The sequence below is a fragment of the Phalacrocorax aristotelis genome, chromosome 12, assembly GCF_949628215.1.
Source record: "Phalacrocorax aristotelis chromosome 12, bGulAri2.1, whole genome shotgun sequence".
Lineage (NCBI taxonomy): Eukaryota > Metazoa > Chordata > Aves > Suliformes > Phalacrocoracidae > Phalacrocorax > Phalacrocorax aristotelis.
Window position 1 is genome coordinate 6969334 of NC_134287.1, and position 23551 is coordinate 6992884.

The 23551-nt window shown below is 38.8% G+C and overlaps 1 protein-coding gene across 2 annotated transcripts in view; it reads right to left on the reverse strand.

The window, feature by feature from the left end:
* The window catches only part of LOC142063820 (gamma-aminobutyric acid receptor subunit pi-like), a 41919-nt gene that overhangs the window by 15971 nt on the left and 2397 nt on the right, over nt 1-23551 (reverse strand). Inside the window, exons 1-6 of one of the 2 annotated variants that reach the window (XM_075108065.1) lie at nt 19966-20731; nt 19150-19253; nt 9132-9199; nt 6735-6952; nt 6010-6092; nt 1447-1584 (exon numbers count right to left, since the gene is read on the reverse strand). In XM_075108065.1, the coding sequence (XP_074964166.1) occupies nt 1447-1584; nt 6010-6092; nt 6735-6952; nt 9132-9199; nt 19150-19253; nt 19966-20027 (673 nt within the window). In that variant the 5' untranslated portion in view covers nt 20028-20731. Of the gene's footprint in view, nt 1-1446; nt 1585-6009; nt 6093-6734; nt 6953-9131; nt 9200-19149; nt 19254-19965; nt 20732-23551 lie in introns of those variants that run through there. The other variant, XM_075108066.1, reaches the window with a different exon arrangement.

A 23551-nucleotide genomic window follows, 5' to 3' on the forward strand; every position in this document is an offset into this window, starting at 1 on the left:
GCCTTTATACATATGTTTCCTGCCAACATAAAGGGAGGAAAACAGCATCATTTATTGATAAGAGCAGCACAGTTCATCTGTTAATGCCTCTTGGGTTATAATTGGAACTTGGTTTTATTCTATTTGGTAAAAAAATATTATTTTTTTTGGCTTTAAAGTCTGGAGTCTATGATAGAATGTGGTAAGGATTAGGCAGATTTCCTCTTCCTCTTTCCTGTATGGTGAACAGGTCCTAATAGCCTCTGGACAGAACAGCAGAAAAGGATTATTCTCCTTTGATTGAACCTGATGTTGCTTACCCAGAAGCTGCGAAGAGGAGGAAGGCAAGCAGATGTCACTTATATCAGTAGCAAGATACTTTGTGATCCTGGAGCCTGCTAGTATGCATTTCATTTCTACTTCTATATCCATTTAGAGAATTTTGACTTTTAGCCTGAATTAATACCTGAAATTAGATCAAACAATTTCCCTGTTCAAATTATTAAAGCAGAAATACCCAACAATGGAATAGAGAAACTCTATTTCTGTGATTCAGAATTAGTAACATATCCCTGGTAAAACTACAGCTTTGAAGGGTGTGTGTGTCTGCATTTAAAGATTACCCTTTCGGCTGGCATGTTTGCTTGGGCAGAAGAGAAACTGAGTATGCAGCAAAGAACAGCAACAAAGGACCAACTCAGTAACTCAGAGAGCATAAAGCAGGTTTGGCACATCTTGAACTCTCTGAAAGCCCTTTTGAAATCTCTGGAGAATAAATAGGAGTAGACACTTTCATGAGGTAAAGTCCTGCAGTTAGAGGAAACTTTCTACAGCCATTTCCTAAGATCAGCAGGAGAGCAGGTCTGTGGAAATGCTTCTGACCCTTCCCTGGGCAGAGGAACCTCAGGTTGGGCAATCTGTGCTCTGCTGCCCACCAGGCTGGACAGTGGCTGCTGTGGATAAAGAGCAACTCCGACAAGCACTAGTCATGAAACCCAGCTTCTTGCAGTTGTAAAAGCACCCAGCACATTCATGGAAAATTCCATGGCTGAACAGAGGCTTTTGACCGGCCTAATAACACTGGAGTGGCTATTTCCAGGAAGGCTGGGAACTGTTCTGGGCTGGGTACCCAGCATCCCTGGTCTCTCTCACATTTAAATGCTCGGCTTACAGGCTCTTCTTCCTTCACAAGAGCTCTCCCCAACATTACATGGAAGAAGCAGTACATCTTGTCCTTTAGATAATGCATAGCCTCCAAGAAAACCCTCAAAAACTCTCAGCCTTTACATTAGCTGGGTCTCTGCTGGTAATACCTGGAAAAGTATGTATGGTTTCAAGAATGTGATCTAGCAGAAAACAAAAACTTTCATCCTAAGAGAAAGCAACGTGTGCAGTTCCCTAATGCTGCTCTGTTTCCAGAGCCATATTCCAAACTGTACCTAGAGAGTGTTAGAAGAGTGTTTTTACCTGTCTCATACACTGCTTCGGACACTGAGGTAAAGTGGTCTTCCACCGTGTATTGTGCCAGTCGGAGCGTGTCCAAACCTCGAACTGAATCATTTCCTCTAGTCCAGTAAAACATGACATCATTGATGTTATAACCCCCTGTAGCAATACACAAGCCAATGCAAGTGTTTATTTTACACAATAATTAATTTGTGTTGAGCACACTTTGGTTCAGCTGTTTCTGATTTATGTGTCTGAAAGTACAATTAGACATAAACAATGCCTTTTTTGGCAGAACATAATGCCTGTTTGCAACAAAACTCCCAATAACATGGTAAGCCTTATAATTTAAAGGCTGACTTTTTCAGAGGTGGTCTTTTTATCTTTTATTTTAGTATAGATGACAAACTAATAGAAGAGATTAGTTCCACATGGTATTCTAAAGGCAAAAGCTGCTAAGCTTTAAAGAAATATAGTTTTTATGAATTACAGCACTGCCAACATTTGGACTAAACATTGAGTGTGCCCTTCATTGCAGCCCAGGCTGCTGTTTCTTGATGCAGTGCATTTGGTGCTCATTCCCATAGAAACGGAGGGGTGAGAAGAGCAGCAGGGCTGCTGCACGCTGGCACTGTGCCCGAGCTGGGCTTGGGTCGTCACTCGGGACGACATTTTGGCTTAGGAGCTTGGATGCTTCCCAAGGACACCAGCTTCAATGCTGGTGTTTCTGCAGGCTCAACAGTGTGGCATGCTTCAGGGGCCCCAGGAGACTTCCTCTTAACCTTCAAGTAGTAATTCGGAGCCAAGACAGGACATGAATCATCTAACAGAAGGCGACCGTATTTTGCACACGCTTGTCAATACGCAGCACAATCATAGCTAAAATACCTCTGTAGCTTTTTCCCATTATATTAAAAGGAAGGCAATTTTCAGACTAGTGTATATGATTAATTCAAGATTATGTTAATGTAATTTACATGTTAACAGGGAGCATTTGAACATCTTTTCCCTTAGCATACTTAGATCAATCATTCTTGTATTTGACAGACTTATATTGTGCAAGTTAATAGCTAGGCTTAGGGGGCAGAAACATGAACTGATTATTATTTTTAGACTCCAGTCAATTGTAAGTAAATTACAGTGAGACAATAATGCAATACATTGCACAAGGGTATATGCTGCAAAAAGAACAAAGCTCTAGAATAACAGAAAAAAGATGCATTAAAATGAAGACAGCATTTTAATATTTTTAAATTAATGGCTTGTTTTCTTGCAATGACAAAAAAGAACTGATTTCCTACAGCCATTTAATGTAGGCAAAACAAAAGTTCAGAAATTTCATTTCAAGGAAACAGTATGTCGGTCACCAATTAAAATGACAATTTCACGCGCAAGTCCTTTCCCTGACCATTCTTTAAGCATAAATTGTGTTTTCACCATCACTGGCAGTTTTCTGAAAAGGTATCATGACCAGGGATCTCTGCTCACACTAGCACATTTATAGCAGTTAAAGTCAAAACACTGCTGTGTCAAAAGACTAAGCCAAAAGCATGCACGTCCAAGATAAGTTCCCGCTTCTCTAAAACCACATGCTGGGAAATTCCCCAGGAGATTAAAAATACAAGTAACATTTCCTATAAACAAATGATTTCATTGTCTTCAGTCAAAACAAAGAGGTTTGTAAAAGCAGTTCTTATGCATGACCCCAGGTGTGGATTCATTTTACTTTCCTTCAGTATAAATGAACTGCAGATATTTCAATGAAGTCCCAAGAACTAGAGAGTACCACGATAGATAAGATCTTTTTTTTTTTTTAGAAGATATTCAGTCTTCCAAGTGGTGTGAGATGGGAGAAATTCTCAATGCCCAGATGGGTGATAACAAGCATATGTCTAAATGGAGGTTGTTTCACCTTAATAGAACCATTTTCATCAGCTGAACAATTAGTAGGTTTTGGTGATCTTTCCTATGAAAATTCTTTGAAAATACTAATTCAAAAATTCTATGTGTGAAGCATTTTCATGGGGACAGTCTTCTCAATAGCCAGTAAAGTTAAATAGCACAGTGCTCCCTCTGTGCAAAGTTGTTCTTTATTCAGTGGATTAATATTTTACTAATTATAAAATGTTCAAAAAGTTTATAGAGACAAAATCCATAAACCATGTTACTTGGCTTTTAAAAGTAATCTCTATTCTCTTTACATGACACTGAGTTTTCATTCTAACTAATTCCTCAAGCCCAAAATGTCTCATTCCTGTACTTTGTTGATACAGTATTAGCAGTTAATGTCAACAGGGTTAACTACAGGAATAGTACATTTGGGATTAAACATTCATAATATCTAATACAAATGAGTTTCTTTACTTTTCTGTTGCTAATTTTAATTTCCCCTGATTCTCAAGCACAAGTTAAGTGCCTTCACATGGCTCTTCACTGAATAAATGTTAAAGGACAAGTTCAAAAAGGATATAAGAGTTCAGAGATGGGCCCAAACATGAATATGTATTTGGACTGAAGGCTTGGGGAGGGGGGAAGGGGTGAAGAAGAGGGAAATTGCCCTCAGCCCAGTGTGAATGAATGGTGGTATGAACCCCCCGGCAGCACGAACCGAGACAGGAGCCTTCCAAGTCCCCAGATGTCACATCTACCGTATCAGCTGAGACTCAGAGTGGCAACTCGGTCTCCCAACACATGCCTGTACTGCCTTCTAAAATGTTGCAATAACAGGGGAAAAAACAATAGACATTTTGGCGGAAATGTCTTTTGCTGTGTAGAAAGTATAAATCAACTGATGTTATTAACTAATAGCAGAATAGCATGTTGTAAAGGCCACTAGGGATACTTTACTGTGTAAAGCCATTACTTGATAATATTGATTGATTACATTAGCAATCACTTAATAAGCGGCCTAATACTTTTTTCCAGATCACATACTTGCCATATATTTTACATCTTATTTATACACCTTGGTATTTGTGTGGATCTATATGCATGCTTGCATTCACAATTCTTAATTCCAAGTAGTGGTATTTGCAAGCATTATTCTAGGATGATGTCATTATTGATCTATACACTGTCATAGCTTATCTCATGAGGGCGCAAACACCATTTCCATCATACCCAAAAAATGGTATTACAGTGCGCTGAAGGAAAAGGGCCACAGTTAAGGGCACGTTCTTTCCTTTTGCATTTACTGCTTGTAGCTTTTTTCTTTAAAACTGAACACCAATGTCATGGAAACATTTGTGATGACGTGATGTTTTCCCCTTGGACAGGACACACTTGTGTGTTGTTGAAAAACAGATGGAATCATTCTGAAAAATGCTTATTTTTAATTACATAGGGAATTTTCCTTGTTTTAATCCTGTCAAAAAGATTTAAGTACTTGTTGGACATACATGTCATTCTGGAACTAGAGAAAATATTAAATGACTCATTAACCAATGCCTTTGATGTAAAACCATATGCGTTGACTTACCAATATGCTTTTCCAAAGGAAAATAAAAGATATATCCACATTCTAAATCAAATCACTATTTACTAAACAGGTCTTATAAAACTGATAATTTTGGAGGGAATCCTGTGTCAGAAGTGTTTTGGGGTTGATTTCCTTTGTGGTTCTGTCTAAAATGAAATTTTGCAGCAATCTTCTAATTTGTCATTACCAACAGGAGATAAGGAACACACACATGACCTAAATGGTAAAGAATAAAACTTGACAAGTACTGAAAAACCTTCCAAAAGATTTTGAATAGGTATTGACATATTTGAACATATGTTTTCATCTTAGAGGACTGGGTATCCTTTTACATTATCCCATGCAAAAATATTTTTAGAGAGTCTTATTGTATGAATAATAGCAAAAAGCTATCAACATGCACATTTGGCTATTTGCAAAGCAACCATGTCTACAAACGATTAGCATATTTTAATGAAAATTATGAGGACATCAATAAAATGAGAACCTATAAAGGTTTATTTAGTCTTGGTCCATCAGTTGATTACTTTATTTCCGAGGGCACTGGCACAGAGACAGTTAAAGAAGTCATTGAAAGTTCCGTATATCTCAGAACAGTGTCTAAGCAAATACTCTTTTTTCCAGTATAAAGACAGTAAATTAAGTAAATATGAACTCTGTGCCTTACAAATAAGCCTTATTCTAATTTCTTTCTTTCCTAAAGGAATTGTGCCTCAGGGATTAAAAAATAAAGACTATCTGAAAGACAAAAACAGATAAAATATCTTCTTGGCTGTGCTGTAAAATGTCTGCTCGCAGAACTCCCCCTGAAGACTGACAGAATAACTGCAGGATGCGCTGCAAAACCAGGCCTATGATAATCCCCTGAGATTTTGCTTAATCATTAATAGCATGGCAGCTTTTTGGTACTGCCGTGCTATTTTCAGTGATACCTTGTGCATTTGCCTTTGTATGCGGATACTATTGTAATTCAACAGGGAGTGGTCACATACCATCCCTTGGCTTCTTCGAGAATTCCAGCCTCTTTGACAATAATATCTAGCAGCCCTTGAAAAAAAATTCAGATTTTTTTCTAATTGTATAAAAATATGCATTAAGCATCTTACAGCTTTCCAGCTGCAAAGTACACGTCTGCTTATCCATTGGATATTTGGTCAGATCCATGCTGCATGCAACCGTCGTCGTGATCCTTGAGAAAGGGGGGAGGGGGGGGGAAGAGAGTATTGTTGATTATTAATGGGATAAATTTGTTCATCAGTAAAAATAAAAATAAGCCATATATCCTTCTTGAACTAATATTTGCAGGCAAATATCTATTGCAAGGAAGAAAAAACAACTAGTGTTTACTGGTATCTAATGGGGAAAAGTAATAGCATCCAAAACAGGAAACCACTCCAGAGTAGCTGAGTTTAGTGGCAGTCTAAAAAGGCCACCCCTTGTTGATGTTTTGCAATATATTTTAGTTTTGCTATATTTATCAAAACCTATTATAAAGCATAATCCACAATAAATAATGCAAATCAATCATAACCGCTTGCTTTCCTCTGTGATGACTTCATTGCAAAACAACAGGAATGGCAAAATGCAAATCCTGCATTTGGCCTACATGAAAGCAAAAGGGTCTGTTTAGGGAAGAAAATGAGTCTTACTTTTAAATTTAGGAATTAAATCATATTTGTCAATAATATTACATATTCATAAAACTACAAGAACATGCAAATTCTACTTTTGCAAATAGATCAGTTTCTTAAGCATAAAATTATGCTAACGTGGAAAGATTAAAAAGTAAGTAGAAGCCAAATATAAAGGCTGATATGCAAGATATACATACCGTAGAGCATACAAGACTGTTCCATTCGGGTATATTCTTATCAGACGATTGTCAACCGTGATATCGTGAAGAAAAGACTTTTTTGAATCAACTATGAAGGTATCTGGTACCCAAAGCATTTCCACAAGCCGACCATCTAAGCTTAAACTCTTATTGCCATCAAAACAAAGTCTCTCATCAGTCCACCGCTGCCTTAGAAATATGGTAGCAGTGTAGTCCTGAAAGAGAAAAAACAAAGTTGTTATACGGAGCAGGCCTGTATTCTATTCTGTTTTAGAAATGTATATAGAAACAGCTGTTGGGCACAAATAGCGTGTGACTCTCCATATCCCATTCTTAAATGCTGGCACACCGACAGCAGTTGTACTGGCTCTTGTACTGCCAAATTTTCCAGCATTTTATGCGAGGTTGACATCATTAAGAAATATTATCTTGAATAGATTTTGTTACGGTCATTGGAATTTTACAGTAAAAGCTGATGGACTAAGTCTTGGACTATAAATCAGCTGAAGTTAGAGTTTTTTAAGGATAATCTGGCTCTGTAAATCTTTAATCATAGAATCATTAAGGTTGGAAAAGACCCTTAAGATCATGGAGTCCAACCACTAACCTAGCACTGCCAAGTCCACCACTAGACCATATCCTCAAGCCCTACATCTGCCCTTCTTTTAAATACCTCCAGGGATGGAGACTCCACCACCTCCCTGGGCAGCCTGTTCCAATGCCTGACAACCCTTTTGGTGAAGAAGTTTTTCCTAATATCCAACCTAAACTTCCCCTGGCGCAGCTTGAGGCCATTTCCTCTCGTCCTATTGATTATTACTAGGGAGAAGAGACCAACCCCTGCCTTGCTACAGCCTCCTTTCAGGTAGTTGTAGAGAGCAATAAGGTCTCCCCTCAGCCTCCTCTTCTCCAGGCTAAACACCCCCAACTCCCTCAGCCGCTCCTCGTAAGACCTGCTATCCAGACCCTTCCCCAGCTTTGTTGCCCTTCTCTGGACACACTCCAGCACCTTGATGTCCTTCTTGTACTGAGGGGCCCAAAACTGAACACAGTACTCGAGGTGGGGCCTCCCCAGTGCCAAGTACAGGGGCCCCATCCCTGCCCGGCTCCTGCTGGCCACACCAGTGCTGACACAAGCCCGGTGGCTGGTGGTCTCCTTGGCCACCTGAGCCCACTGCTGGCTCATGCCCAGCCGCCTGTCAGCCAGCACCCCCAGGGTCTTCTCCGCTGGGCAGCTCTCCAGCCACTCCTCCCCAAGCCTGTAGCATTGCAGGGGTGGTTGTGACCCAAATGCAGGACTTGGCACTTGGCCTTGTTGAAAAATGTTAGAATTATTTATGTGTTTGCAAACACCATTTTGTTCACATAAACTCCTAAATAGTGCATTTTTAAGAAAACTAAAAACAGTTGTATAAATTTAGATACACAGAAAGATGAAAGTTAGTGAAATAGGAAGGGAATCCTCATCTTTTAGCAGAAATTATCCTTTCATTACCACAAGGAAAACGGCAGTGTCAAATTCATCAAGACCTTCACCTTCAATTCATATATGCCTTGTAGTCTTAAATTGAAATCACACTATTCCTTAGCACCTTTTTAATCAACTTTTGATTTTATGGTGTGTTTTAATCAGTATGATAAGTTCATCTTAAGTTCCAACCTTACTTCACCCTTTCTCAATACTAAGTAATACTTACTAAGTACAGAGGGATTCTAATATTCAACCTCTGTGGAAACCTGAGTGATAAAATGATGAGGTACTTACATATATATATGCTTTTTCATATATATATATATTTATATGTGTACATGCTTTTATATATATACACACACAATTATTTTTTTTATATTGAATATCTGGTTAATGAATTTTGCCTTTTATTTCTATGTACCAATGGAAGCTCTTTAATTAGAAAAGTATATTCCGTTTCATAGTTTGTTAAAAAATAAATGATACAAATGTAAACACAGCTGGAATAATTTAATGTGTGACAGTAACAGGAAAAAAGACAAACAATATGAGTTCAGCTGTGTCTAATGACAAGGAACAGGAATAGCTTCAAAGTCACATTAATACATCTTGAATTTTCTGAAATGAGTAAAGATTTAGACATTTCATCTGGAAAATAAATACCACTCTACAAGCCTTTCATTAAGATTAATACTCAGTAGCAAATCTCTGTTTGTGTCTGAGAGAGGTGTGATTTGCACCTGCATGTCTATACTTTATTGTAGTGCTATAACCACTACCTGTAGTGAAAAACAAAATTCCATCTCCTAACAGACATTGACTGCGCAAGGAGAAAAGCCCCAAAGTCACATTGCCAGCAGCTGTAAACACAAGACATTAGCTTATCAACACGCAAAACAAAATAATTGCAAAGGCTACAGTACCATATTTATTTCTGATATTGTATCAATGCTTGCAATATCCAGACTCATTCCAACTGACACAGGACCATCTGCAAAAAAGAGAAGGTCAGAATCTAGCACATAGTTCTTTAATACTCCATGTTCAGGAGAACTGGCTACAAAATATTCCACAATATGATCTAGTTTTTTTCCTAGATAGAGTAGCTTTTTTAAAAGGAGATATTCCTCAAACTTAGATTATGAACAAATTTTAACAATTTCATAACCAAAGTATAATACTTGTAGACTATCAGTATCTTGGTTTTAATAAACATGCTTTATTTCCTAAATATTTCCAGGTTCATATGATATCTGTCCCCTAGAAAGAAAAAAAAAAGGGCTGGGGAAAAATATTGCACAACAAGGTGTGGAAGGTACAGTCCCCATGGTACATCACACCCTCCTGCTCCGAGATGCAGAGCAGTGGAAGGAATTCTTCCAGTTGTAACATCTGGTCCGTCAGATGTTAGTGAGCTAAGGAGCCGCACCTGGCAACATCGCATGGTTAATATCCAGATGGGAGAGCTGAATGACTTTATTTACTGCCTACTTGAGAATATATTATCTATATTGTATCACTGCATTCTGTCTTGCTTTTGTCCGTTAGCAGTTAACTTCTGATTTAAATACTTGCATTTATAAAGGAAAACTAGTCATTTTATTCTCCTTTTAATATTAATATCAGTTGAAGGTTTATTCAGTGTGATTAAACACCTTACCTAAATAGCTGTCATTGTAGTATTAGTATACTCGGACTCTTGCTTCTTTGTGAATGTGCATTTTACAGTGTCAGAAGGAAGATCACCAGCCATGTGTTTTATAATGCAGAATTTGTGCAGAGCTTTCATGACATTATTCCTGGTTGAATATGTGCAGAATACAGAGTACATATACAAGGAAATTCATGTGAAATAAGTGCATCTTTCCAAGTAACTGAGAAGCAGAGAATGTAGTAGTGAGAAATGCAGAAATACTTTAGGCAAGGTCTATGTAGCTGATGGTGCAGGTATATCGCAGGCACACTGCAGAAACCTGCTCTTGGCCCCTTGCAATGCGTTATGAACATATCTCTTATATGCCCCCAAATGGCATCTAGATGCCATCTAGGTGAGTCTAACTCTACCCCACTGAGTAACACTCAAGAAAAAAATGTGTCATTCTAAGTGTATAAGTGTATTAGTATTTTTTTTTCCAAAATAATTTCATTTTTAATGCATTTGTTAAAGTTCTTAAATGTTGGGCACTCCTGAAAGAGTCTATAAATGTTTTGTTTGAGACTGAGTTGAAAGTTCAAATATAAAGCTCCAGCTTAAAGCAGGACTGCAGGCTTGCAACATCTCGAGAGTAATCTATGTGTTCATTATATAAATTGTACATAGAGATTAGAAGAAATTGTTCACCTATTGGAAGACAACTTTGGAGGTTAATTTTGGAACAAAGTTATTTGACTGAAAAGTTCTCAGACCACTGACAGTTTGTTCTTCTGTCTCTTTCCATTCTTTTGGGGTTTTGATACTCCAAGAATACATTTATGTTTGTCCTCCAGTGTTAAAAACTTGACCCTCTAGGAAACTCAGCTCAACTTTCTAGGGTGCAACAGGGTCAATTGATACTTATGCTTACCATGGTGCTAGATTCATTATTACAGGTACAATATTGTCAGCCTCAAAAGAAATGTCACACCCTCAAAAATAATTAAGTTTAAAAATAAGTATTATTCATAACCCATTTTCTGATTTTTTTTCTTAAAGCCTTGCTACAGATTCCCATGTATGACTGTAACAGAGCATATTATTGCTAACTGTCGCACAAGAATTTGTGGGGAACCTCATCTTGCAAGACATAATGCTTGATGACAGACCACCCTAAGGAGATGACAATGCAGTGTTCAGCTGGCTGTGTGGGAAATGTGGCTGCGAATAATCACCCTTTCCTATTATATCGTATTTTATTGGTTGGAACTACACTTGATCCTTGGCTAGTTAAGGTGATACAGATGAGGGGAAATGTTCGTTAGCAGCATTTCAGTATCATCAGGGCTGTTGTTACACGTCTGAGAGGAAAAGCTGACTTTCCAGAAAAATTACTGAAATTAAATTAGGTTTAATTTTTCTGGAATCACAGAGACAGGACTTTGTACATCGCTTCATTCTTTCTTTCCTGTTGTAGTATTTCAAAATATTAGTGAGTAACACAACAGAATTGTAGTGTTGGGCAACTCCCAACCACCAAAATACTTCTAGCTTAGATTAAGAGGTACTTCAAGCTCAAACTGATTGTCCTAGCACAGACCTGCCTTGTGGTGCAAGTGCTAAGGAGTGGTAGCGTAGTCAAGACAAAGTCATCCTGCTCTGCTAGACCTGACAGTCTTCACAACCCAAGTGCTCACGCGGTGCAGCCAGCCTGTCAAGCCAAGCACTCGTGAAAACTCAGCAGAAAATTACATCCCCTCAGATACAGACACATGCCAGGGAAGAGGTCTGGAGGGAAAACAAATAAACCAACCCTACAATTATGGAAGGGGTCTTTATTAACACAGTACAAGCTGCTGAGAACAGCTTTGCTTTAACAGTTAATAAATTCAGAGCAATATTAATAGTGAAATCCTAATTTTTTTTCATTTGTGAGGCTAAATACAATTTATGGTACCTTACTAAATAAGCAAAGTATTAATAACAGAATGAGTCTTCCCATAATTATCCACCAGGGTTTCCCCTGAACTTCCTCTGAACGGTCTCCTGCTGACAGTGTCCGAAACAGGGCAGTGTACCAGATGAGGCAGTCAGTTCCTACATGTCCATGTGTTTGGCAGGAATTGAACGTATAATGACAACTTCAGAAGAAATACACCAATCTTCAGAAGAAAACTAAAGTCGGTCTGTCCTGCATTAGTAAAGCGACTCCTCAAAACATGGCAAAGAAACACCAAGGGGGGTGCCTTGTTACAACAACGGGGGCACAATCTAATTAAAATACATTAACTTTTACTGAAATGTACAAGGACTGTTGCTTAATGTACTTTACAGATATGCACAGTAACCCCTATAGAAAAAGCAGCCAGGAGAGTGGCAGACAGCATACCTAAAAATTAAGTTTGAATCACTGCAACGATCACGGTCTGTTAACTTTGTACTAACAAAGTAAACCACAACTGTATAACGTATGTATTCGTAAATCTGAATACCTACTAATAAAGTCAGTTGCCAGTATCATAAAGAGCCCCTGCTGAGCTGTTAGTACTAGCTCATTTTCATTTAGTTTAAGAAAACGTAAACCAATTCTGACATTCAGAAATACCTCAAAAGGGAGGGCTTTTTGAAAGAACACCTGATCCTTACAGCAATACTGGATAAAATACTATGCAACTATAAGAGAATTAGAATGAAAAGTATCACTAGAAGAATTTATTATTGCTTCACGATGTCATGGTTTAACCCCAGTCAGCAACAGAGCACCACACAGCCTCTCCCCATCCCACCACGGGGGAGTGAGTGAGTGAGTCAGAAGAGTAAAGTGAAGCAACTCATGGGTTGAGGTAAAGACAGTTTAACAGGTAAAGAAGCGCCACGCACACAAGCAAAGCAAAACAAGGAATTCATTCACTACTTCCCATGGGCAGGAGGTGTTCAGCTGTCTCAGTGAAAGCAGGGCTCCATCACGCGTAACAGTTACTTGGGAAGACAAATGCCATTGCTCTGAACATCCCCCACCCCCCATCCTCCTACTTCCCCCAGCGTTATATGCTGAGCATGACGTCATATGGTGTGGGACATCCCTTGGGTCAGTTGGGGTCACTGTCCCGGCTGTGTCCCCTCCCAGCTCCCTGTGCACACCCCCCCCCCTCGCTGGCGGGGTGGGGTGAGAGGCAGAAAAGACCTTGACTCCGTGTAAGCCCTGCTCAGCAGGAACTAAAACACCCCTGTGTTACCAACACTGTTTTCAGCACAAATCCAAAACACAGCCCCATGCTAGTTACCAGGAAGAAAATTAACTCTATCCCAGCCAAAACCAGCACACATGAAAAACTGGTTTTGTCCCCAATTGCCAGCTTTGCTTTGTTTTAGGGTATTACGGGACTTCTAGATAAAGTGATACGTTACACTTAGACTTCTTCTGTGCCTTTAACTTTCCACCACAAGACATCTTTCTCGACAAATATACATTACATGAAAAGACTGGACAGATCAAGATAGGCCTTCTGACAGATCTCAACTTTCATTGTTAATACGAAGACATCAGAAGACAGACCCATTTCTAGCAGGAATCCAGCTTCAATCCTATTTGTTCGCAACAATGGTCTTTAGACAGTGACGTAGCTTTGCTAGTACAGTTTGTGGGCAAGCAAAAATCGGTGGGGATCATCATAACAGCTTGTTTAATCATGTCAAAGAATATATATTTTAATACAGCCAAATGCAAGCAATTAACGTGGGGGCAAATAATGCAGGCAGTATCTACAGGATAGGAAACCATCTTGGCAAGAAGTGTCTTTGAGAAGGATCTAGAGGTTGTCACAGATAATAATTTCAACATGATCTGTGTGTATAATGCTTTGGCAGAAGCACTATTGCAATGGGGAGCAATACACAACTAAGTTACCTTGCAGTCTAGACTGTATTGGCAAGACTGTTATGAGATTACTGTGACAAGATATGTTTCCCAGATTTGGGAAAAAAATAAAGTGCAAACAGCAGAGTTCAACTGAGAGAAAGAAATAGTCCAGAAGACAAAAAATTCTGGAAGCTTGTAACATAAAAATTAAGGAACAGTTTTTACTAAGCTCCTCAAAGAGAAGCCAGAGAGGTGGCTTGCCCAGTGTCAGTAAGTGCACAGAAATAGTATGCAGTAGTAAGTTGTACACATTCTTTGACAAAGCAAAGCAAGATCCCAGTTTATGGAAGCTAGAGAAGACATGAAACTTCAATTAAACTGATTTTTTTCCTAACTGAACTCTGTTCATTACTTAGAGTCTCTAGAACTGGGGGGGGGGGGGGGGGGGGGGGGATGATGGAAAAAAACCCGAAACTACTTTACCATCTGTATGCTGAAATGCACAGTTTTGCACCAAGTCTTTGATTTATGAAATCACAATTTTAAAGATTCAGGAGGGATCCAAGAGATGCTTTGTTCCAATCTACAACTGACCATACATATTCTGGGCTTTTTGCTTTTCCCTGGAGGATTAGATATTGGCTAGCTGGCACTTACAGTAGGCTTTAGATGATGATTATTTGGTATTTGTTTCATGTACCCTGTGAGCTTACCTCACTAAGTCAAAGGGTATTAGACACAGCTAACATTCTGATATCTCCTGGTCTCTTTTGGGGGTTAACTGTAAATTTCTAAGGACTAAAATGCCTTCATCTAATTAAACTCATAGAATTTAATATAAACAGCATTTAAGGAAAAAAAGAATATGATGATTGGTCTTACATAGAAGGTTGGACTCAAGATTTAATTTGTTTTCTTGAATTTGAACCCTAAGACCATGAAACGTATTACTCATTAGAAAGATAAGGAAAATATCCTAAACCACCCTTAAGATTAACTGATTTAAGCATGACACTTTTCTATACCACTTGAAAGCAGCTTCCATATTCAAATATACTTAGCTGTGACCTTTTCCTAGTCTCTCTCTTTTTAATTAGAACACTTAAATTATCACCTAATCACAGAACAAAATCTATTTGTATAAAATTATTTACAAGATTTTATGCATCCCTTAACAACTCTATGAAACTGATCCAAGGCTCACTGAAGTCAGCAGGAACTGTTCATTAATTCAGAGAGGTTTGGCACGGCACCTCAAGTTATAAAATTGGTCTACACAGTTTCAGCAGAGAACCTGATGTTGAAATCAGCTTGTATTGCTGAGATAAAGTGTCAGGGTTATGTAGCACATTTAAGGGGAATGACTGTGCATTTTTAATTTTACTTTATAATCAGCTTTTCTAAAGACAACTTTCACATCTATCTAAAAGTCTAGGATCGGTATTACTACGTTAAAGGCTACTATCTAGTAACACTAGAATACGAATATTTCCTATTCCAGTACAAAGAATGGCTAAAACCATTCTAGACTCAGTAATCTTTTAATTCACTAGTGGAACTTCCTGGGTTTATATGTTCAATTAAGACTTGCTCGATGAACCAGCTCAAGGAGGGACATTAAAATGTTATAGTTAAGGAAGGAGAACATTCTTAATATTAACATTCAGATGAGGGCAGAGCCAAGTAACCAGTCCACTGGGATTCCTCTGTACGAAACACTGTAGAGTACCCCCATAACTTGGTAACTGGTTTGTGCCATCCACCATAGAAGAATATAAAATGCTCAGTCAATTTTACTTGTCTGCAAGCCTTTGACATACTAAGACTGGCTTCAACTAATCTAACTTTGGGCACCTAATTTAGGCGCCTAGAGATGGGAATGACAGTCTGTACTGGGCATAAACGTCAGCGTTTGGGTAGCGAGGGTCTGGAGGGGTGACCTGTAGGGGAGAAGGTAGCTAAAGTGAGGTGAGAGTAACCCAGGCTTAAAATCTAGAAGTTTGTTAGTTCCAATCCATGCAGAGAAAGAAAACTGTTTGTTATGCACAGTCACTGGATTCAAATGAAAAAATATCTTCATAATCCCCTCGATAATGACACTAGCTGGGTTGTATCCACTTCGGTAACGTCTCGTCATCTGCCAGTCCCAGCCCACAGGCCAAACAAACAAATAGGCGAATGGAGAGTTTATTAAACTAAGAACTTCTGAGCTGCCATAAAATTTTCGCCTGGCTTTAGGGAAAAGGAACCTTCAGTTTACAGTCATTTGTTTTGTTTCTTTTTGTTTTTTGTTTTCTTTTCAGGATTAAAAAATACATTTTGCTAAACATTAAGAAGATCAGTGTCACTGATTTTGTAAGAGTGTGATTGTACCTTGGCAGTAAGCATCACTTCAAAAATCCCCATTTCCTGCCCGAAGAAAAATTTCCAGGACAAATAATTTTGAAATTACTTTTAATTATATTTTAATTATATTATTCTAAAATTCAACCTAACCTCTGACCCTCTCACACTTGATAGAAGTCACATTTCAGTTGCTCCATAACAACTAGGTAACATTAAGCTCAAAGCACTGTAGATGCCAACAAATAATATTATCAAGTTTTAAGACAAATTTCTTCATGCATATTTATGAATGAATATCTAACTGACCACACAGACAGAAATACACACACTTTCACAAAAGGAATCTTGACCAAAAGAAAAAAAAGTCAACTGTCTTAAAGCTGCTGACTTTAGGATATTATTATTTTCTGATATTTCTGCACATCAACATACTAGTCCCCATTTTATGCAAATCCTTTCTTGCACTTCAGCACTTCAGACAGAAAATATACGCCTCTGGGTTAACATACGTATACATCCTTTTCTGTTCATGTTTCTAGAAATACAAGTTTCCTTCTCAGAGTAAATCTGTACTGATAGGCTGACACAATCAGAACTGCGCAGGCTTTTATAGTAGCTGATGATCTCCACCAGTACCAGAACACCCTGGTTTGTTTTTTTCATGCACTTGTTCATCATCCTACCCAAGTCTAACCAGCACTTTGATCTTATGATGTATTTTTGATTGATCAGTCTCTTACTATAAACATGCAAATATCATACTAAAGAAGTTAAGGATTGGGGGGGTAAAAAAAAGGGAGGTTAAAAAAATAAAGTCACAGAAGAGGTAAAAATTACTAGATTGATACTTTGGCTTCATCGACTATTTAGCAGGTGTCCTGTAGCCATTGATATAATACTGAGTAAAGTCAGTTATACTGAAATCTTTCTCACAAAGACAGATACCAGGTATTCCAGCTGCAGGCAGATAATATCCACAGAAATAAGGAAAATACTACATGGAACAAAGCTAAGATAGCTGTGGTCACACAGATCAGTATAATCCACTGATTTGTTCAACTAAGGGTTTGGGTGGTTTATTAACTCTGCTTCTGAGAAAATAAATAGCTTCTCCTGGACCTGAATCTCACCCAGGCTGCAGCCCACCTTGCCAGTAACCGAGAGGGGTCAGGGCTGGGCAGGTACCACCCCGAGTATACATGCCTTCATCACATGGAAAATGACCCCAAAGGATCTTTGAAAAAGCAACAGGTCCAAAAATAGGGATGAAGGCTGCCTGGGTCACCCTAACCTAAACTATTTCTACAAAAAAAAAAAATTCATTTCTTACAGAACCACCAACCCTGCATTTAGAAATGGCATCAATAAAAGGTATTTTTCAGAGTCTTATCCCATTCCTTCAGCAGTAGGGCTAATACAGATCCATAACAGATTTCTGAGACACAATGTTCACATGCCTGAGCTGTGACGACCATATGCAGCAATGCTGGCACTGTCTGGAAGTGCTAGACTGGCTCTGCATATGACACAGGCCGGATCTGTGCTTGAGCTCCACTGGGATTTCCACATAAACACAGAAAGCCCTTAGCATCCCTTGGAACAAAATCCCCTGGCAGAAGAAGAGCTATAGCTTTGCTGCATTACAACAGCTGAGAAAAATATTGGCTTACATTAGCAAAGGGAGATTTGTAACACTAAAGTGTTTTATTGTTGGTCTTAACTACTATCATAGGACTTTGCAATGAAATTCTGTTTGCTGTCTACCAAAGCACATCCATCATGGCAGTGCCAACGTATCTCTAGTACTAGCATGAAGCAATGAATGAAATATATTAATGGCCACTGAACATAGAGTTACTTTCCGTTATGCATCATCTCAAGTGAGAAAGGGTTAATTTATTAGCATTACTTTTATTTTGCTGAAAGTCTTCTTCAACCATGTAAATACTTCATAGCAGTTATATCATCAGCTGAGACAATTACAATAAAACCAAACAGATGACATAGTCCTCACTTTCTCCTAAACCTAAAATACAGATTTTATTTTAATATTTTTATGAAATGGATGCAGAAATTGCACGATGTAGACTGCCCTTATTGAGCAGGTGGATAGTCTCACCAGGTATTTGGATGGAAAGAGGTAACAGTATTGTCTGAGGAACTCTTCAGTCAACCATTTTTAAGCAGGATTTAAAAGCATATAAAAGTCTTCATTTGAAACCTCTGACATATCTGAATATCTAACTTAGGAACTATTACCTAGCATTCACTCTGTAAGTTTATTTTCTGACAGACACATGGTGCTGAGCATCTTTTCAATATGCAAAATACTTTCTTCTTCACAGCTCTGCAGTAACTCCAGGCAGAGATCTTCACCCCACCTCATAACTCCTTGGTATTTCTGATACATGCAGTAGCCTGATTCAAGCAAGGAACATGTTTGTCACTGAGATTCCAGGTGCCTAACGGTGACTGCACTGCAGGGCAGTAAAGTCAGCCTTGGTGCAGTAGACTGTGAGGGTCTTCCAACCTGGTGACTGTGGCCTATTGACACAGGGAACTGACACTTTTGATTCATTTTTCCCCTCACAGTTCTGCAGTGAACCAGTTCAGTGACCTTTGAGACCCAAGGCAAGAAGCATTTATTAAATAATTCTCTTGCAATCTTATAGTAGATGCATGCAATACTTGGTACGGTAACAAGATATGCCTGTGCTTTTATGAACAGTTTGATACATAAAGCTTTCTTATCTTTAATAAAAAAGTTTATGGCTATTATTTAGGAAATTAGGGGACATTATGCTTTTAAATAGGTATGGTATTACAGCTTATTTCACTGAGGGCACACGAACAGTTATAGCCAAGTTTCTAACAAAGTCTGGAAGTTTTGCTTGTAAGTGCCTGCAACATAAGAGTTTCACCTTGGGCCATAAAAGCTATTGCCCTGTATCTCATTTCATAGTATATCACGTATAATCAGATCAGTCACTGTCAAACACTGGAGAAAAAAAAAAGTACAGCAAAAAAACATTTGCTCTCATTGCAGAGTCTCAGACACTGCCTTATGTTATGGCTCAGTCATTAAAACAGCTTTTCTACTTACTGTCAAAAAATGGACGTAAATACTTGTTGTATCCTTTTATTATTTTTTGTATAGTCGGAGGTAGAATTTCACCTTTTCCTTCAGCTTCAGAAATTTGCATTGACCTACAAGGAACAAATAAAAGTGAGAATCTTTTAAAAGTCATTATTATAGCAGAGGTCACATTCTAGAAAAATACTGTATTACTTTCAAGGCTACTGACTGTTACTGCCCATCAGATAACATATCATGAAACATTTGTATGTTTGTATTTCACCACTGTAGAAAAATAGTGCTCCAGAAAATATCAGATTTTATAACCTCTATTAGTCTCTCATTAAAGAAAGAAAAAACACTTTTATACTTTAAAGTCTGTAATTTCTTAACACTTCACCTGAGAAAACAGTCCAGTCTTCTTTAATACCTTCTCTGTAAATAGGACACTAGTGTTATAACCTAAGTACATGGGAGGGGTGTTGATTGTTTGTTTCAACATTTAAAGTTAAGGGGTTTTTACATAACAAAATATATTCAGTTTAGCTCCTGGAGAGAGACAGAAGTGAGTCTCAGAGATTAGTGCATAAAAAAAACTCTTTAAAGCCTACTTTTACAACCCAGTTTTTAAACAGGTTATGGAAATAACCCTGTTAGGCAAATTTAGTGAAGGACAGTGAGAATGCAAACCGCTGCTTTGTTCAGAAACAGCTAGAAGTATGATCCATAGAAATCAAATATAAATAGCCAATTATAAACTCCATTTTTACCCTGGGCCCCCACAACAACCTTACCCTAAGATTTACTGGGAGGATAAGCGAAGGGACTAGGAAAGACACATACCAGAACTGCAACTCTTTACTCAGACCACACCAGGATTCATTTTTATGTATTCTCCCCTTCATCTGTTATGGGTCTTGATGGTTAGCAACTGAGGGGGGGACACCTGGGGCCATTAAGGGCTGTTACGCTGTAAGTAGCAGTCCCATAGCAAAAGATTTCATAGCTTTGCTCTTAATTTCTGCCTAACACCTAAGGTGAGCACCCCCAGAGTGCAAGCAGGGTATGCTCACCCTTCACAGATTTAGGCTATGCTCTGCATAAATTAAAATACAAGTGGTACTGACTGCTCATTGCTAACACTAAGAGAAAAGTGGGGATATAACTTTGATTATGAAGGTGAGAAGCAAATAACTGATTGACTCAAGTAAGCTCAGCTGGCTGCTGTCATGGTTTAGTCCCAGTCAGCAACCAAGCACCACGCAGCCGCTCGCTCACTCCCCCCTGGTGGGACGGGGGAGAGAATCGGAAGAATAAAAGTGAGGCAACTCATGGTTTAAGATAAAGACAGTTTAACAGGTAAAGCAGAAACTGCGCATGGAAGCAAAGCAAAACAAGGAATTCATCCTCTCCTTCCCATGGGCAGGCAGGCGCTCAGCCATCTCCGGGAAAGCAGGGCTCCATCACGCATAACAGTTACTTGGGAAGACAAACGCCATCACTCCAAACATGTGTGTGCTTCCTTTCCTTTCCTTTCCTTTCCTTTCCTTTCCTTTCCTTTCCTTTCCTTTCCTTTCCTTTCCTTTCCTTTCCTTCCCCCCCCCCCCCCCTTCCTTCTTCTTCCCCAGCTGTATATACTGAGCATGACGTCATATGGTGTGGAATATCCCTCTGGTCAGTTTGGGTCAGCTGTCCCGGCTGTGTCCCCTCCCAGCTCCTTGTGCACCCGGCAGAGCACGGGGAGCTGAAAAAGCCGTTGACCAGTGTAACTGCTACTTAGCAACAACTAAAACATCTCCGCATTATCACCACTGTTTCCAGCAAAAATCCAAAACATAGTCCCATACTAGCTACTGCAAAGAAATTTAACTCTACCCCAGCTGAAACCAGGGCAGCTGCAGGCAATCAGTCTGCTGATGGAGAGCAGCCACCTATATATTCACCAGGAGAGGTATTTAATGCTTTTGTGCATGAAAGGTGACTAGTTGCTAAGAGTAACTGGCTCTACCCTTTAATTCTCCCCCTAACAGGTACTGTAGCTGTGGTGGTTAGTGCTGGGGAGAAGGGTGTAAGTACAAGCTTATGGCTAAGGGGATACCAGTGTTTTGTGGTCTTTCCTAGACCTGATAAATCCCTGCTGAATTTCTTCTTCCCGACTTCTCCTAGGCCTGCTCATGGAAACTCTGCTTTCTCTTCCTAATGATATTTCTGTGCCTTTTATAGCTTTCCAAAGCTCATTCCTTCAGTTTTAATTTTACTATGTTTTTGAGAGACCTTGAGCTGTTCTGTCAGGAAACTGTGGTTTTCATCCACTAGGAATAATCCAGTATCTTAAATTGGCATAATGTAAACGCTAAAACAATCTCACTGACTGCATGTGGCCAAATTACACTGTGCTTTTAGATATGGTATCCACTGTCTTGAAGTACTGCTATTGCTGTGTGATTTTTCTGTTCACCAGACTCTATTCCCACATAAATAGCTGGTTTTCATTAGCAGTCTTGTAACCTATATGGCTTAGATATTTGAATAATCATATTTATTCCCCTTTTCTTCCTTTTTTTTTATTTCTTTACTGCTGGAGAACTATGTTATTGTTTTATTTAATGCTAAGCATGGTCTTGAGTAATGTCAGCATTGGAATTAAGAATGTTTCTCCTGTAAGTTGTGTCCTTCAGAAACAAGTATGGTCATGTCGAATTGAAATATAAGTGTAAATAGAAAGGCCAGCTTTATGTTGCGCAAAAGTGTTGGAATTAGAAATGTACTTGAATTTAATTTATTTCTAACATACTGTACTTGCAATAGATATTTCTGCTTTTGTAATTCACATATGATTTTAGCTAACTGTTCGGTGAGCTGCATGAGTTTAATTTCACAGCTTTACTGGATTGTTCCTGAATAACTTTCAGATATTGTGAAATAGTAAAGGAAAACTCGTCCATTTGTAAGGCTATAATATTGTTGTCCTGATCAGTAGGCAATTGCAGAGTGGTCTGGTGTGTTATCATTAACAGCTATTTCCTGAAATATGTCTTAAATGTTTAGCATTAAGGTATGGAAGTTCTTCCTTTAAATCACCTGTGGTACCCTTTGAGGTAATTCTTGATTTTCCTTACGTGATGTGTGGCCTCCTAGCTTTGGTCTCTAACTTTTATAGTTAAGTAAGAACTTGGTGGCATGGGAAGGCTGTTAATAAATGGGGCACGGTCCCTTGTGTGCCACTTTGCCATGCCATCTTTGAGAATTCCTATCATAGTAAAACAGTATGTGAGGGGAACCTGATGCCTCCTAAAGGTGAGTGTGTGGTGTTACCATCCTAGTAACTTTGGGGATACTCAGTAGCAGATTGTCAGTAGTGAAAGGCGAGGAACCTACAGATGTTCTGAGGCTTAAGTGGTTTTGCTTGTCTACGTTTTAAGGGAGGATGGCCTGTTTCCGTTGAAGTGCTTTTCAATTCGTGTGCCCTGTTCTTCACTAAGCAAGGGTGAGCTCACAGCTGCACACATTCCTGTATCCTGGCATATATCCTTATGCAGGGATCACAAAGGATAAAAGTAAAAGCTGTGACTCATTCCTCTTACACATGTACATCTTTTCATCAATGCATCTAAGCCTCTTTTACCCAGTATTTGTGTTGTTATATTTAACTAACTGCATATGGTTTAGTTCCTCCATTTTCTTAATATATTTGAAATACATTGGCATGCATCTAAGTACAGAATTGCCTTGAAAAAGCTGTTCCAGCCACAGAGGGGAGAACAGGCTTTTATAGAAGAAAAACTGAATATATATTTGACAGCTGGGAATATTTATCTGTTCTAGGCTGTCAATGTCGTACATGTGTTAAACTCTTCAGGTTCAATGACCCATGTTTGCTTTTTTTAAAAAATGAATTATAATTATTTCATTTCCTTAGTTATTCTTATGGCTCAAAACATTGGTATTTTTAGAAGCTAGGCTGAACTTGGAATGTACAGCAACTGCTTGTTATTTAAGATACTTCCAAGTTAGTGTCTTAACAGAATTGGGTAACTGGAGGGGGGAAAAGGGAACATCTGCCCTAAGGAGTAATATATATCACCTCTTAAAACAAAAGTACAGTCTAGACACACGTATAGGAATATTTTTCCTGGCTACTTTTTGGCAGAAGTCTTACGTTATGAAAGAGGCAGAAATACCTGAGAACCAAGAGAAGGGGCAAACAAAATGCCAAACACTGTCTGAGGAAGCTTTTGAAACACTGCCCCTCAGGACAAGCTAGGGGGGAAAAAAGCTTTATTTTTAGGCAACCCACTGACAGGCAAAGGGCTTCCAGATGCAAACAGAGGTGTTACTACTTGTTTCATACCTGACCTGCTCAAGGATACAGGCTTTTGTACGGTCGTTGTAGATAAAATGCACCAGAACCACCTACATCACTGATTAA